We start from the raw sequence: 18,026 nt of genomic DNA on the forward strand, positions 1-18,026 counted from the left end.
GCCTCTCTAATTGGTGGTAAACAAATGACAAAATTATATTTCTGTTGCAAGTTGGAACAAACACCTATGAAGTCTTTTCCTTTTGCACTCAACTTCGACTCTGTTTGAAAATACTCATTGGTCAAAACAGCAACAATAAGTTGATCACGTGACTGATTACTTAACATAGTGCCATGATGCTGAACCATGTAACGCAATCACATCCAGATTGAACACTGTACATTTATCATCATTCGTTTCCTTTGGCTCTGTCCCTATAACTGCATTACCTTTTGTCATCCCCCCTTTTTTGTAACAGAACAGAAGCTCATTACTAAATAATGGATTATAATCCCATAGTGCAAACCTGAGTTCACAGTGGAGGTCAACCCTTTCCCAAAGGAGCTGCTTCTGAAACATGATCACTTCAAAAAGCTGAGCGTTTATTCTAGGGACTGTCCCACACATCTCGTTGGTGGTACTTCTGTAAACAACCCCAGAACAAAAATAGATTGCTGGAAATGGATCTTTAGGAAATGGTGCTTTTACCACTGGGATTCAAATCCACTGCTGAGCTCTAAACCTAGAGAAAGTGGCCATATTTGTCAGCTGGAGCACAAACAATAGAGTCATGTAGTCTTTAAAGATGAACAAATTTACTATGGCACAAGCTTTCATAGGCAAGAGTTGACTGACATTACTCATCTGATGCAAGATCCTTTATTTGTAGCTATTTTCAGAGAATAGTTGTGTGGGTCTGCAGTAGAACAGCTAGATTCCAGTCCAGTAGCACCATAGAGACCAACAAGATTCTTGGATGTGCACTTTAAAACAATGTGTAAAGAGGTCCAAATGCAGTAGAGTGTAGGACTGAGATGCGGGGTCAAAATTTGCAAGCCCTTATTCTTCAAGAATCCTGTCAAACTTAACAGGACAATTCCTAAGCAACTGGGTCAAGGGTTGCCGCCAAGCACCCCAATCTTAAAAATTGTGCTCATATATCTGCTCTCTCTTCAGACACTGTTCATTGCAAGGCTGCATAATACTTCAGTTTATAAGCATTAGACTAGCCCAGTTCTCCACATTCAGCGATAGTGTTCATTTCCCAGTGTAGATGGTTTTAGGTTTGGGACAGAACGTCAGGCTGTTCCATTTGGAAGGACTCACCTGACCATAATTCCAGCTCCTGGATCTTATATTGTCAGGATCTCCATAGAAAATAACTCCAAGGTCATTCAGGACGTACTCTTGCCGTTGCTGTTCATCATCCAGAAACACAGCATCCTCTGCATCAAAATGTTGTTTATAAAGTCTTGTTAATACAGACGCTTGGCTTATAATAGATGTCAGATTTTAATACTGCAGAATGATATAACGATAATGAAAAGGATGTCTTTTGTTCATCTTGCATAGCAGTAGGATACCCTCTCTCCCCACACAATCTCTGTAATTGGAAGCCAGGCATTCTTCAACGTAAAAAGCAAAAAAAGGATGGCGACTCCTAACTATTTTGAGCAGGATCCGTAAAGCATGATTAAAATGTCACCTCTTATCAAGCATTTTATGATTCTGCATGGCTAAGTTGAAAAGTCTGAGCACAGTGATGCAATTAGGCATCTGCATCGCAGCTCAAAGAACAATTTCGAACTTCTTAAGGGTATGGAGAGTGGCTCAATGTCAAAAGATTTAAAGGCGAAACCTGCCCTGGGCTTTAAAAGACTGGCTGGAGAACTGAGCTGGAGGCTGAGAAGTAATCCTTCCATTTGTACATGAAAGGCAAGCTTTTAAAGAGCATTTTGCTTCCTTGTTGTGGGAAGGAAGACTTGGCTCCAGGCAGGGGGCTAGGGAAGCTTTAGGAGAGCGGGTTGGTTGCTTCCTGATAATCAGAGAGGGCCTGTGTTCATTCTACTGCTTTGGCCAGGAAGGACCCTTGCTGGTCTTTGAGGTTCATGCTTGCAAATAGAAGCAGCGGCAGCAGCAGCAAAATGCTCAAAACAAGCAGTTCAATGTGGGCTGCTTACCCATGAGTCAAACTGTGGGCTAGGAGGGTCCCAGTCTCTCATAAAAAATGGGGTCCCTCTTAGCTGGCACATCCACTGCAGCCAAGCAGATCCACTCGCTGTAAGAGTACTGGTGGTGAACCTGTATCACGTGGCAGGCTCTCCTCCTAATGTGCATTAACTACAGCATAGCTGTCGTCTAGGGAGGAGCCTAGTTCAAAGAAGAGGTTGGAACTAACGTTGCTAGCTCTGGGTTGGGAAACACCTGGAGATTTGGGGGGGGTGGAGCCTGAGGAGGGCAGGGTTTGGGGAGGGGAGGGTCTTCAATGCCATAGATTCCAATTGCCAAAGCAGCCATTTTCTCTAGGGGAACTGATCTCTGTCACATGAAGCTGCCTTATACCGAATCAGACCCTTGGTCCATCAAAGTCAGTACTGTCTACTCAGACTGACAGCAGCTCTCCAGGGTCTCAGGTAGAGGTCTTTCACCTCATCCACTTGCCTAGTCCCTTTAACTGGAGATGCCGGGGATAGAACCTGGGACCTTCTGCATGCCAGAAGAATCTGGGACCTTCTGCAGGAGGTTTTTGGGGTGCAGCCTGAGGAGGACAGGGCTTGAGGAGGAGAGGGACTTCAATGCTATAGAGCCCAATTGCCAAAGCGGCCATTTTCTCCAGGGGAACTGATCTCTGTCGGCTGGAGATCATTTGTAACAGCAGATCTCCAACTAGTACCTGGAGGTTGGCAACCCTAGGTGTTAATGATAGGACATTTTGGAAGTCATTAATTCATAGGGTCCCCATAAGTTAGATGCAACTTGATTGCACTTATATACACACAGTTCCCTGCAACAGCCTTCTCCCCCCGTGCCATGGGACGGCTTGGGGGGGAGTATTGGTTACTAACATAGCAATATAGCATTATAACAGTACAGAAATCTGTCAGTTCTAGATTTTAGAAATATCCCAAAATAATTCCCTATGGTGCAATGGGAATGGCTTCTCTGATCGACTGGGGCTGGGAAAGTGCAGGGAAACCCACCACGCCTAAGCCCTGCTGGCCTTTGCATTTAACCAGCAACAAGGTAACCACCAAGAATTGTCACCATGTGGAAGTCACCTTAGATAAGCCAGACATGTTGCATCATGCGCCTTACCTGCACACCAGGGGTTGAAAAGTATGTATGTATCGGTATCTGGATTTCGTCTTGTCCTAAGAATGCCATATGGAGTCAAGACAGCGACATACATGCGGAACTTTCCCACAATGCAGTCTGGTGCTGACAAGATGGTCAGGCCGACATAGTTGTTTTCGCTGTGGGTGATCTTAGCTCCCCATTTCCCACTTTCCAGCTCTCTAACCAAAGGAATTCGAATGTATGTGCCTTTGTTTTGTTGGGGATATCGCCCTGCAACAGAGGAAAGAGGAAGGAAACAGTCCCATGAATGAGTGTAACAGAGTCAATAAATAACTTCTTAATATATTTTATCTCATCCTGGTAGAATTTGTTGCTGTTCACAGAGAATGGGAATAAATCACAGAAAGGCCATCTAATCCCAGTCTTCAGAGCATGGCAGGCCCTTTTGGACCATTCCAGATAACGAAGATTTCAAGCCATCATACCAACCTGTAGAGTTGCATTCTACAATATTTATTGCAACTACCAGATCACAAGAAGCAATAACTAACTGTAAGCATTTCAATAGCAGACAGACCTTCTAGAAGAGAGGAAGTACAAGAGACAGGATAAAACAAGAGAAGAATTCAACAAGCTCTGGACAGCTTGTTGAATTCTACCACTCCCCCTAGATTTCAGGTGGACAAAACACACCATATACCAGAACGTCCATTAATAAAATTGCTCACATGCCCTGGCCTCTTCAACAGTTAGGGTTGCCAACTTCCAGATATAAGCTGGAGATCTCCCACTATTACAACTGATCTCCAGCCGATAGAGATCAGTTCACCTGGAGAAAATGGCTGCTTTGGCAATTGGACTCTATGGCATTGAAGCCTCTCCCCAAGCCTCTTCCTCCTCAGACTCTGCCCCAAAAATCTCCAGGTATTTCCCAATCCGGAGCTGGCAACCCTATCAACAGTTTCAATACCTTTTGCACATCACACGAGAAAGGAATGTCATTTGGCATGTAGTTTGTAGTTTGCTACAGATTAAGGTAGCCTGGGAATCTGTGCTTCCTTATGGGTAGATAGGTGGAGAGGTTTGCAAATCAGAATTTTACCGTAGGATAGTATTGTGTTTTAATATTTGTACTTTGTTTCACTGTTGATGTTTTGAAATGTGTCCCAATAGAGAGGCATACCTAGAGCCCTCAATACTGAAAGTAGGGAAGAGGAGGAAAGAAAGAAGGTAGAACACCAGCTTTTAAGAAGGACAGAAGAATAAAACTTTGTGTTTAAGAATCCCACATTGTGTTGTCTCCTTGCCTACACCAAACTACACAACAGATAGTAATTGCTGTACCTGAGCTGGGTGCTAGCAATGGTTGAGTACTGCCTAGCAGGAGATTGATCTCTTTCAAAAACAAAAGTTCAGGAACTTAATCTTGACATTCAAAATGGAATCTAAAGGTTAGATCTGGCACCAACAAAAACCTAAGCTTGCCCTCCTTAATATGGTTTTAATCAATAGTCAATGTGTTTCTTTCTGTCTTGACTAATGCATTTTGGTTCTTCAGGTCTTGGATGTCATAACCCAAGAAACCTTCCATATTATCTAGAATATCTGGGGCATGGAAACAGAAGAGAGAGAACTTCAAAAGAAGCAGAACAAGAAGGGGGGGAGCCAAATCAATAAAGACTTTGGTAAGGTACACTAAGGTCATTTATTCATGGAGGTTTGAAGCGGTTTCACTTTTGTTTTGCGACGCTGCTAATTTTTTATTTTTCATGACTATTCGAATTTGTGGAAAAAAACCGTTTCATCACCGCATCAAGTCAAACCTGTTTTGGTCCATTCTTCCCTTTTGCTACGCGGTTTTTGGCGCAGATCTCCATGAAAAACTTCCTGAGGTCAGATGTATTCTCCCCGCCTATGCAGGCAAATTTCTCCTCCCTCCCTGGCATGCGAACAGTGATTGGACAAGGGGAGTTTTGTGTTCCGGCAAGTATCGCAGGCCGCCATTCCACCTCCGCAGAAATCTTCCCACCAGAGATGAGTGTGTTTCCTCTTCATAGGAATGCCGGGCGGCACATAGCTGCTGCAGATCGCGCTCTTTGTTCTTCAGAGAGTGAGTGCCACGGCTTTGCTTGCGGGGGAGGGGTTATGTTTAGGGGATCGCGCCCAAGGGACAGCATCCCTCCAAGGCAGGACGGATTGGCATGCTGCATAGGGAAGGGAGAGTGTTTGGCCATTTATGCATGGGAGGTTTTGCCTTGGGTTTGCCACTCTTTAGATGTACATTTCCCCATTCAAACTCTCAAAACTCTGCTTTGTGGGCTTATTGTTGAGTTCTGAGAATTCGGCTGGGGAAAATGTGCATCCTGAGAGTGGCAAATCCAAGGCAAAACTCCCATCACCCTTTTGAGGAGGGGCGGCCAGTCTGCTCTGGGTCTCCCTCCTCCCCCCCCCCCATGCATCCTGTGCATCCCCAACTTGGTAAAAGAACTGAACAAAGGAACTATGGAAATCTTGGGAAAGTGTGCGGATCGGCATGCTGCAAAGGGAAGGGAAGGGAGAGTTTGCATCCAGAGAGCATCCAGAGAGCGGCAAATCCAAGGAAAAACTCCCCATACATTCAGTTGCATGAAAGTGGAGTCGAGCAGTTTGGTCTCCTGAGCGCTCGCCACCAAGGCTGCTAGCCCTCTTGCATGGAAGTTCCTGGCACTGGACAGCCGGAGCTGTACTGGAGGGGTGCACAACGATGACCATCTGTCAAAGTCTGGGAAAAGGGGGGAGCATCGCCAAGTATGGGGGTGGGGGGAAACGGGGAGCATGATAAATAGAAAAATTATATAAGGAAACAAGAGGGACTGGTGCTTGTTTTTCTGCGCTGGGGCCGTGTGCACAGAGGTGAACCGCACAAGGTAATCCGCTGGGTGGAGTTGGGGCTGAGTTGGGGGCGGGCCTAAACCTTGAGCTTATCAGAAGGGGAGGGCACCAGCAAAGGGGCAGACCAAACCGTTGTAGAATACTGCCTGCTTTGTTCCCATGAAAAACCAAAACTGCTTTGGGATTGACGGGGATGATCCGCGGCCATGAAAAAAAAATTAATTTTTTTTTTTGCTCCACGGCAAGAGAGAAGCAAAATCTACCGTGAAAAGTTGGCCTAAAAGTAACTTCAAAAGTTGGTCTTCAAAGGGAAGGAGGTGTAGAAATATGCACTAAAGAAGAAACCAAGAGGAGAATCTGTTTGCTGCTAACAATCACGATCTGTGAGTTGGTTGCAGCTTCCTTCTTTGGAACTATTGCTGGATGTGACCTTTCTTCTCTTTACAGTAGGTTCTTGCTTTCAGTTTTGCTACAGTAGAACAGCAAACCAAACCCAGAGCAAAGCCCACCTTTTAGAGAAACTGAAATGTCAAGAGAAAAGCATCTTGCTGAACTAGAATATCTGAAAAATATAGATGTGTTATTTTCAGAAGGTGGGTGTCTCCTACTATTTTTAAGCCTTGCATCTACAACTTTTTCCCCCTTTTCCGCTGTCCTAAATGTCCGTTGGAAATGTGCACATATCTGGCAACTGCAGCAGATACAAAATGCAGGTATAATTAGTCAAAGTATGCTAAAAGTTAAGTCCTAGGCAGCGTTCATAGTCAGACAGAAAAACAAACTAATCTGTTGTTACAGAAATGAGCCTTGAAAATCTCCTGGCTCGTGTGATCCCCCTCTTTCTCCTCCTCTTCTGCCACTCAGCAATTGAAGACTTCTGCTTTCCTGAAAAATCACTAGGCCTACCAGCTGCCCGCTAATGGCGGACAAACGGCTGGTAATTGTTGCTGATACCCGCCGACACTCATCTGGTGGGTGGGCAGACACAGGCTGGCAAAATGCGGTGGGGCAGTGGAAAGGGCCGGCATCGCACCGGGGCAATGCTCTGGCACTAGCCCGGAAACGCCATAGAGTTTTGGGGTGAGTGCTAGAGCATCACCCTGGTACAATGGCGGCACTTCTGGGTTGCGCCAGAAGTGATGTCATCACATGGCAACAAAGAACCCCCCCAAGTGAGTAACCCCTCCCCTCATATCCTGCTGGTGGCCAGGCCACCTACATTACCGGATAGGGCCAGGGAGGGGGGAACACATGAGCCTAAGCATTTCTAAGGTGCATTCCCATACCATTTATTGTTATGTCTGAATGCAATCAAAGTGGGCTACGTTGAGATCTTTCTCAGGGCCAAACTAGATGTGACAGTGTCCTCGTGGCCACCGTGAGCACCCCACCACCATTTTAAAGTAACTAAGAAAATGCCACAAAGGCCCAGTCCTGATGGGGCCCCCAGTGCAGTGGGCTGTGGCACTTTTATCCTCACCCCATGCCTTATGTGCTGGAACTGCCACAGCCCCACAGATGCTTCAGCACTTGAAAAGGGCGGGGAGGGGAGGGACTTCAATGCCATAGAGTCCAATTGCCAAAGCAGCCATTTTTTCCAGGGGAACTGATCTCTATCGCCTGGAGATCCGTTGTAATAGCAGGAGATCTCCAGCTAGTACCTGGGGGTTGGCAACCCTATCCCGTGGTGCAATGGGGATTTGAACCTGGGCCTCCCAGGTCCAGGTTCGACACTCCACTGCACCACACTGTCTTGTTTCATAATCATTATCATATTTGTAAAATAGCCTTGACTTTCTGAAATGTGGTATGCAAAGGTTTAAATAAATAAACTAGCACCATGGTGGGGGGGGGACACTTAAAATGCAAACTGGGCAGTGGTTGCTATTTAAGTGGCACAAAGCTGATGCATAATTAAAATAATTGGGGGAAATCCCACCCCTGTTGCACTTCTTTGGGACAGAATACATAAAGAAGTAATTCTACAGCTTGGTCCTCTTAGGATATTGTTCCCTGCCCATTAGTAAACAATATCCTCAAAGTACCACCACTTATTGTTTCCTTTCTGTAAATAAAAGGGAACTTGGGTTATAAAACAACCCCAGAAATCTACTGATTTTTGCCACTGGGGTGCTTTTTTCACCCTGGTCAACATAATGTATTGGAATATTGTCGAAGGCTTTCATGGTCAGAGTTCATCGGTTCTTGTAGGTTATCCGGACTGTGTGACCATGGTCACACAGCCCGGATAACCTACAAGGACCGATAATGTATTGGGGTTAAAAAAAAAAATTATGAGATTTTGTAAAGGAAAACTGATGCAGGGGAAGCAGTGAAGGTGAACAGTTATCGCCGCGTCTGTAGGTTTGGGCAAACAGTAGGCTTTTATCGGAGAACCGTTTACCTCCCCACAGAGAGTTATATCCAAGAGACAAAAAAAAAATAACCCCCAAATATCGAGGGTATTAGTGATTAATGATGATAAATGTTTTCCTTGACAGGTTATGACAGTTTTCTAATACCTTGGATACCAAGTTTGGGCATTGTGAAACACTCACTTCTGCTAACACAAATATGGATTCTCTTGGTGATATTTGGAATACGAACACACGAATCTGCCTTATACAGAGTCAGGCCGTTGGCCTATTCTGGTCAGTTTTGACTACTCTGACTAGAAGCCGCTTTTCAGGGTCCCAAAGGTTTTTAAAACCACCTACTACCTGATTATTTTAACTAGAGATTAGGGGTGTTCACCAAATTTTGGGGTGGTATTTTTTAGATTCGGGTATAATAGACCCTTTTTGGGGGGGGGGGTAAATCTGAAAAAAGCTAAATCCCCAAACCAATATGGTTTTCTCTCTCATTTTTTTCCAGATATCTGAAAATTGCCGGGTCCATTATAATCTATAGGGAATCTTTGTGGGGTCTGGAATGGGCTGTTTTTCAAGACAGAGGCACCAAATTTGCAGCATTGCTGCTGGTGACTCTCCTCAGAAGACCCCCAATTTTGGTAAATTGGGTCAGGGGACCCAATTTTATGGGCCCCCAAAGGGGGTACCCCCATCCATCCTCCATTGATTCCAATGGAGGAACAATGGGGGTCCAATTTTTTGGACCCAAACAACCAAACTTGGGGGTCTTGTAAGGAGAGTCACCAGCAGCAATGCTGCAAATTTGGTGCCTCTATTTAAAAAAACAACCTTCCCCAGAGCCCCACAAAGATTCCCCATAGAATGTAATGGAGCCGTTTTCTTTAAAATTTAAAGAGGATGACTCTTCTTGAGGCCTTTAGGAAATCTTTGTGGGGCTCGGGGGGGGGGGCTGTTTTTCACAAGAGAGGCCCCAAATTGCAGCATAGCTGCTGGTGACTCTCTTTACAAGAATCCCCAAGTTTGGTAAAGATTGAGTCAGGGGGTCCAATTTTATGGGGCCCCATTTTTCCTCCATTTGGGGCCCCATAAAATTGGATCCCTTGACCCAATCTTTACCAAACTCGGGGGGTTTTGTAAGGAGAGCCACATATTTGATGCCTCTGCCTTAAAAAAAAAACTGCTTCCCAAAGCACAGCAAAATCTCCCTATAGTCTAAAATGAACCTATGTCAGACTGGAGAATTGCTCAGAGAAAAGCTTTCCCACCATAGGAAGTCCATGGGCAATCTTTGTGGGGCTCTGGGGGGTGCTGTTTTTAAGGTAGAGGCACCAAATTTGCAGTGTAGCTGCTGGTAACTCTCGTTAGAAGAACCTCTGACCCTATCTTTACCAAACTCGAGAGTCACTAGCAGCTATGCTGAAAATTTAGTGTCTTTTTATCAGTTGGGCATATCCAAATGCACACCCCTACTAGAGATTTTGGGAATTGAACCTGGCAAGTTCTGCATGTAAAGCACATGCTTTACTACTGGGCCACAGCTTCTCCCCATATCTAGCAGGATTTGGCTTGTGGCAATACATCTCAAATACAATTTTTATACATTATTCATAAAGTAAGCAAAGGAATTTTTACAGTAAAAACTATTTGCATAAACTCCAACCATCTATGAATATCAAAAAAATCACATAATCTTATTTATGTCTTTCATTGAATCCAAAATCTTAGTAAGCATAAATACACACACTACAGGTTTTCTGTGTTAAAGATTGCTAGAAAATAAGGCTTTGGAGGGTGGACTCTAAAGTATTATACCCTACTGACTCTAAAGTATTATACCCTCCAAACCATGTCCTCCCCAGCCTCTGTACCAAAATCTCCAGGTATTTCCCAAGCAGGAGTTGGCAACCTGAGTGTAATACCAGTCTTTGGAGTGATTTTTTTTTGCCTGCCATAATTTTTTAAAATCTCAAACAGGTATGCTTCCGAGTTTATGCCCTCTCTCTTGCCGCATACACTTTTTAAATCTATAGTTGCAATTCAGTGGCACAAGACAGACCTTTAATAAATGAACTGCAGTCTCCTTTGGCTGTAAAACATTAATCTGATATCTCCATTTAGGCACAGTGATAAGAACTCCAAGAGAACAGAAATGCCTCAAGGGAAAATGCCAAATCAGTGGGGAGGAGATGATGTAAAAGCTTTAATCTTCAGTCTTCCCACACTGTGAACTGGGGATTGAACACATGAAGCTGCCTTATACTGAATCAGACCCTTGGCCCATCAATTAGGGCTGTTGAAAAAAAAATTCGGTATAGTTCAGCTTCGGCAAAATTCAGACCGTGCCGAAGTCCGAACTCCCCCGCTTCGGATCCCCGAAATTCAGGGGGGGGATCCGGAGTTTGAAGGAAAATTCGCTCCCCCGCGCGCCTTCAGGGGGATTCCCTGAAGGCGTGCGGGGGCCCTTTAAACAGATCTGCGCTGGGAGGTGCAGATCTGTTTAAAGGGCCCCCAACAAGCCCCTCTGCGCTGTCTGCGCAGGCAGCGCAGAGGGTTTCCAGACCCCCCCCAGCCCTGCCGGGACTCCCAGCAAGGCTGGCGAGGGGTTGTCAAGCCCCTCTGCGCTGTCTGCGCAGGCAGCGCAGAGGGTTTCCAGACCCCCCCCCCAGCCCTGCTGGGACTCCCAGCAAGGCTGGCCGGGGGTTGTCAAGCCCCTCTGCGCTCTCTGCGCGAGGGGCCCTTTAAACAGATCTGCGCCTCCCAGCTGTTTAAAGGGCCCCTCCCCGTGCCTTCATGGAAGCCCCGTGAAGGCGCGGGGGGGCGAATCTGCCGAATTTATTTGCCAAACCCCCGAAGTCGGCAAATTCGGCTCCCCCGTTTCCCGCCTTTTTTGAGTTTGGTTCGTCCGAACGGAAAAACAGCTGAATCGGGGGAAATTCGGCTGTTTTTCAGTTCGGCCCGAACCGAATCAACAGCCCTACCATCAATGTCAGTATTGTCTACTCAGACCGGCAACGGCTCTCTAGGGTCTCAGGCAGGGGTCTTTCTCATCACCTACTTGCCTAGTCCTTTAACTGGAGATGCTGGGGATTGAACCTGGGACCTCCTGCATGTCAAGCAGATGCTCCATCACTGAGCTACAGCACACACCCCACTTCTTCAGGAGACTCCCATCAGAAAAGCACTTTGACCTTTCACAGAGATCACACCAACATTCAACAAGGGAAAAGAAAGATTTCCATGGACTCATCCTGAGGGCCAAAGTATATCTCACATTCCCAACATCACTGATCATGCAGGCTCTTCTGGAACCTTAAGAAAGGGTAGGGTGAGCCTGGCTGGAGGAGGAGGGGATAGGCCCATTGCTTTGGGGAAGAGATACTGTTTGGTTTCAGCTTCTGAAGAAAGGAGAGATGTCGGCTTTCTGGGATTGCCAGGTCCCTCTTTGCCACCGGCGGGAGGTTTTGGGGGCGGAGCCTAAGGAGGGTATGGTTTGGGGAGGGACTTCAATTGCAGAAGTGGCCATTTTCTCCAGGTGAACTGATTTCTATTGGCTGGAAATCAGTTGTAATAGCAGGAGAACTCCAGCTAGTACCTTGAGGCTGGCAAACCAACGGCTCTCCTTGGGTACACTGGGAGAGATGTCAAGCCCACAGACCTCAAGAGAAGCTGTGCTTATGGCCATGTTAAGGGTAAATTACTGTGGTTCACCTGCCCGAGACTAGCTTGGCTAGTCAGTCAGCTGGTAGCCGCTGTCTCTGCTGTTCCATTCCAGACCCTTTGGATTTCATCCCCATGACTCAAGAAGTGAGCAGGCACCAAGAAACACATTGGTGAGCACAATGACTCCCATGGCCTCCCCAATGTGGATCGCTGCTCTACGCTAGGCATGGGAAACAAGATGCTGCATTTTTGTTATTTTCTTCACTTTTTTCACCCTGCAAAGTGCCTGGAGAAGGTCCGGCTCCACCTGAAAATGTTGGCGCCCATCTGTTGAGGAGGACAGGCTCTGGGCCTGCTTCCCCTTCCCCACTGGTTCCTAACAGCAAAACATAAACGTACATTGACACATCTTCTACCCCACAATGCCTGTGGGGGAGGCAAGGGAAGGAACATGTTGAGCTCCATCAGCAGCTGCAAAATAAAGAAGATAGAACTGTAGTGCAGCATCCCTCTCCTCACACCCGAAGGGGATTCAAAGCAACTGACAGCATTATTCTCCCCTCCTGTGCTTTATCCTCACAGCAACCCCATTTGGTGGGTTAGGCTGACAGAGAATGACTGGCCCAAGGCCACCCAGGGAAATTCCATGGCAGAAGAAGAAGAAGAAGAAGAAGAAGAAGAAGAAGAAGAAGAGTTGTTTTCTATATCCTGCTTTTTCTCTACCTTTAAGGAGTTTCAAGGCAGCTTACAATCACTCTCCCTTCCCCTCCCCAAACAGGCACCTTGAGAGGTAAGTGGGGCTGAGAGAGTTCAGAGAGAACTGTGACCGGCCCAAGGTCACCCAGTTGGCTTCATGTGGAAGAATGGGGAAACCAACCCGGTTCACCAGATTAGAGTCCGCCACTCATGTGGAGGAGTGGGGAATCAAACCCGGTTCTCCAGATTAGAGTCTGCTGCTCTTAACCACTACACCATGCTGGCACCCCATAAGAGTGGGGATTCAAACCTGGGTATCCCAAATCCTAGTCTGACATTCTAACCACTAAATCATGCTGGAGCTATTCCATTCTTCTTTGATAACTATGCTTTGTTTCTAGGAGCCATTCCATATTAAAAACATAGTATTTATTTCCAAGAAGAGATGCACCAAGCTGCAAAAAGCTATGTAATTTAATACAGGGATGCCATATTCTAATAACATACTGTTCAAGTTCTGCAATAAATAAGAAGTCCTTCTCTTAACCGTCTCAGCATTTGGTCTTTATTTTGGAGCTCTATAGGTGACAGCTGTACCCAAGCCACACCAATATTTTTAAGAGTAGTATGACAGAGGCATCATTTCTTGCAGTGTACACTCTTGTTTCTTTCGTCCCACTGGTCAAACATGGTGCACGGGTTTTCAAAATGCTAACAAAAATAAAGCTTCAGAATCTGTGAACAGAGATGGATGATGGTGGGATGAGTATATACGCCCACAGGCAACAATGCCTCAATCACACCATTATTCAGCTCTCTGGAAAACAAAATATTATTAGCCATCTGTCACCCCAACTTACACACCGCTGATTGCTGAGCTCTGCAAATGTTGCACATGACATGACACGACCAGCAGAGGGAGCACCAGGACTCAAAAAAGAGGGGCGATGGGCCCTGGATGCCATATTTGCAATTGCTGTATTCCCTTTAAAAATGCACGGGCCAATATTTATTCCCCTCTTTTATATTTTAAAGGTAATATTTTGAATCCAGGAGGCATTCACCATAACAGATTAGATTTAAAGCATAACATGCTTTGTTTTTAATTACGTAGTGCTACTGCCTTCAATGATGCAATTCTGTGCAGAGTCACTCCAGTCTAAGCTCACTGAAATTAATGGGAGCAGCTCGGCGCTGGTCGCTGTAAATAAGCTCATTTTCCCCCAGCTTTATTCTGCGTTTGGGGGAGACATTACACGTGGCAAAGTTAATACATTTCCCCCTTGTTTGGTTCATTTATTTAACTCAAATGGACCCTTCATACATCCTAGACAAAGCAGCTTCCAGGCATGTCCTGAAAATATAATAATTGTGACAGAATGATAAACAGCCACGATCATTTTGTCAGAGGGGTGTAAGCCTTATTATAAGGGGAAATTGTAGGTGGGCTTTACTTTTCATGTGAAAGGCACAATGAAACTGTGGAACACATACATGAAGCTGCCTTATACTAGGGTTGCCAATTCTAACTTGGGAAATTCCTGGAGATTTGGAACGAAACATTGGAAGGTGGAGTTTAAACAGAGGAGAGAGCCCAGCAAGGATGTGATGCCATAAAGTCTACCCTCTGAAGCGACCATTTTCTCCAGGAGAACTGATCCATTGAGCAGTCTAAAATAATATCCTTAAGACAGTCCTCAGACTAGGACTGTCTATAAAAACAGCTAAAACAATGGCTATAAAAAAAACTAAAACAATGGAATCCTTTGTTAAAAGCCTTGGAAAAAAGGAAGGGGAAAATGTTTCAGACTCGCTGGCACTCAAAAGACAATAAGGTAAGCACTGTGTAAAGTTCAAGTGGGAGAGTGTTCCAGAAGCAAGGTGCCACCACTGAAAAAGCCCCGCTCTTGTTTGCCACCCATCCGACCTCTGCAGGCAGGGGCATAGAATATAAGTCTTAGGAAGAGGATCTTCTGGTGAGGTAGACTTCAACATCTTGGGTGAACATCTCTAAGAAGTAATGTGCAAAGATGTCATGTTGCCTCTGGGAAGGCTTGTGGAAGGAGGCGGCATAAGCATAGAGTCAACAGTGCACCAGTGCCTTGGAACTACCTAGTCAAGAGAAGGCATCGCCCATTGTGGCCAGTCGGTCCCACCATCATGCATCAGAACAGATCACGGATTCCCAGATCAAACTGGAAACCGAGAGGCTTGTGTTACATAAGAACATAAGAAAAACCCTGCTGGATCAGACCAAGGCCCATCAAGTCCAGCAGTCTGCTCACACAGTGACCAACCAAACGTATCCTAGAAATCTTGTCGGTCTTTAAGGTGCTACTTTACTGCAATCAAAAATAGTGTGTGTGTGATAAGTTTGCTTCAGATTTTTCCACAATGCATCTCAGCTCTCCCATTTACCCTTGCATGTTAATTCTCTCCAGCTGCTTATGCTTGCATGAAGGAAAGTCTGTCTTTTGTCCCTGAATGCCACTATGGAATTTAAATTCCGATGTTCACCTACAGCAGGAAATTTCAAAATTCTAATATTTAAATGCCACACAGCTTTTCACTGTGTAACAAATTTTCCTCAGTTTTGCAAAAGTTGCTTGGAATGATCTCTGTTCATGACAACATCTTGTTCAATATAATGGAATTTTTTTTAAAAAAAAGCTGCCTGTTTCATCATGCCATTTGGAGTAAAGTTTGCTGCCAGGCTGTATAATCAAACAACAAGATTTCTTAAAATTAAATACGTATTTGTTTCATTTTTACAAAATGGCAAAGGCCCACTCTATCAGAACATTACCTCAGAGTGACTTCAACAAATAATCTCGAATTCTTCCCATGTTCTAAAACAGATCCCTTAATTTGATGAAAGTACTAGCTTTAACCATTCAACCATGTTCCCTAAAATCGGTGAAACATACCCCAAAATATCATATGCCACACTCTAAGCTAGGAAAAACAAATCTGTGGTCTCTTTGCACCATTGTGTCAAGCAACTTAGAATCATAGAATCATAGAGTTGGAAGGGACCACCGGGGTCATCTAGTCCAACCCCCTGCACAATGCAGGAAATTAACAACTACCTCCCCCCCACATCCCTAGTGACCCCAACCCTTCCCCCACCATGCAGGATCCCACAATCAAAGCACTCCCGACAGATGGCCATCCAGCCTCTGCTTAAAGACCTCCAAAGACGGGGACTGCACCACCTTCCGAGGCAGGGCATTCCACCATCGAACAGCCCTCACCGTCAGAAAGTTCTTCCTAATGTTTAGGTGGAATCGCTTTTCTATTAGTTTAAATCCATTACTCCGTGTCCTAGTCTCTGGAGCAACAGAGAACAAGCTAGTTCCCTCATCAACATGACATCCTTTCAAATATTTAAACATGGCTATCATGTCTCCCCTCAACCTTCTCTTCTCCAAACTAAACAAACCCAACTCCCTAAGTCTCTCCTCATAGGGCATGGATTCCAGACCTCAGACCATTCTGGTCACCCTCCTCTGGACACGCTCCAACTTGTCAACATCCTTCTTAAATTGTGGAGGCCAAAACTGGACCTTAACCCAGACTGGTTTGTGGAGGCAGGCGTCTACACTTGGGGCCCTTTCTGGATTGAGAATTGTGTGCACAGCAGCTGCACTTGCCCAATGCCTCATTAGGCTGACTCTGGTCCTTCTCCGTCTCATCATCCTTATCATCATCATCATCAAGTCATTTTTATCCTGTTATTATTAACTTCCTTTATAGCCCAAGGAACTCGCAAAATGCCGAAGAATATGGTTAGGTTAGGTTCAATTTTATTGCAAATGGCCAAAGGAGGTTACAAAAAAAAAGTAAAACACTGTAAATCCAGGAAACTAATAGAAAATCCGTTTCAGTTTGAATTTCACCTCACATCTTAAAGCATCAACATACATTGAAACACCCATAAAAACTCTCAAAACACTGATAACATAAACTAGATACCACCTGAAACTCCCTCAGTTCACATATGTCTGGTGGGATAAAAAGACCTTAGCCTAGGGTTGCCATCCTCCTGGTACTAGCTGGAAATCTCCCGCTATTACAACTCGTATCCAGCCGATAGAGATCAATTCACCTGGACAAAATGGACCGCTTTGGCCATTGGACTCTATGGCATTGAAGTCCCTCCCCTCCCCAAACCCCGCCCTCCTCAGGCTCCATCCCAAAAACCTCCCACCAGTAGCAAAGAGGGACCTGAAACCCTACCTTAACCTGCCTTTGAAACGTTCAAATAGATGTAGCCAAGAGTTGTGGCCTCTTTAGATATATTAAGTGTCCTATATTCCCATGCTTGTTTTGCAACTGGAGTGCCTTTAACCTACACCATTTAACTGACCCACTGTCTGGCATGTTAGGGTTGCCAGATTTGGGGGGGTGGAACCTGAGGAGGGTGGGATTTGGGGAGGGGAGGGACTTCGGTGGGGTATAATGCCATAGAGTTTGCCTTCCAAGGTGGTCATTTTCTCCAGGTGATCTGATCTCTGTCGGCTGGAGACGAGTTATGATCCCAGGAAAGCTCCAGTCACCTGGAGGTTGGCAACCCTACCTGTTATGGAAATTCAGGGGTGTGCATGTGGGTTTCCCCGATGGCTCACATTGTGCCCCCTAGGATCATTTCAGGTTGGGAAAATGGCATAAGAGGAATGCTGAAGTCCCTTTTCCAAGTATGCCACAGTCACAATCTCAAATGCACAGGAATGAAGGAGAACCCACAACTCATCCCTGACTGCAGATTGGGATTCCCAGACCTGCATTCTCCATAATACACAAAGAGGGAAGTGCTCATAGTTCACTGGCAGAAAATCAGCTTTGTGTTTAGAAGGCTCCAAGGTCAGTCCCTGAGTTTCTGGGGACTCAGCTCTCTATCCTAACCTGGGAATTGAATAGAACCAAGAAATTGGATTTGCTGGTGACTCTGAAAAATGGACCCAGTATAAGAATGCTTCAATTAGATTAATATAGAAGTGGGCTGAAGAAGACTATCGAAACGGCCGTACCCCTTCTATGAGGACTTTTCCTGGTGATACCAGAACATAGGATCACTGATAATTATATGAAGAACATCTATTCTTGAGAAGATTATTGGAATATATTGTGTGTGTGTAAAGTGCCTCCATATGGATATTTCTCTCATATTGGACTGAGTCACTTTGTGTATGTTTACACCTGTATATAATTAGAGTACCGGGAGTCTGGCCCTACTAATCTTAGGTAAAGAGCCAAGAAAGGGTTTAATTTTATTAAAAGAGCTGTTTTAAGGCTGCTTTGATGTGTGCT

General features: G+C 45.3%; 1 protein-coding gene across 1 annotated transcript in view; it reads right to left on the minus strand.

Annotated features, from left to right (window-relative positions):
- F13A1 (coagulation factor XIII A chain) overlaps nt 1-18,026 on the minus strand; it is an 85,165-nt gene that overhangs the window by 49,895 nt on the left and 17,244 nt on the right. The window contains exons 4-5 of the mRNA XM_056854154.1: nt 3,136-3,387; nt 1,147-1,265 (exon numbers count right to left, since the gene is read on the minus strand). Of these exons, the coding sequence (XP_056710132.1) occupies nt 1,147-1,265; nt 3,136-3,387 (371 nt within the window). The remainder of the gene's footprint in view (nt 1-1,146; nt 1,266-3,135; nt 3,388-18,026) is intronic.

The sequence above is a fragment of the Euleptes europaea genome, chromosome 8, assembly GCF_029931775.1.
Source record: "Euleptes europaea isolate rEulEur1 chromosome 8, rEulEur1.hap1, whole genome shotgun sequence".
NCBI lineage: Eukaryota > Metazoa > Chordata > Lepidosauria > Squamata > Sphaerodactylidae > Euleptes > Euleptes europaea.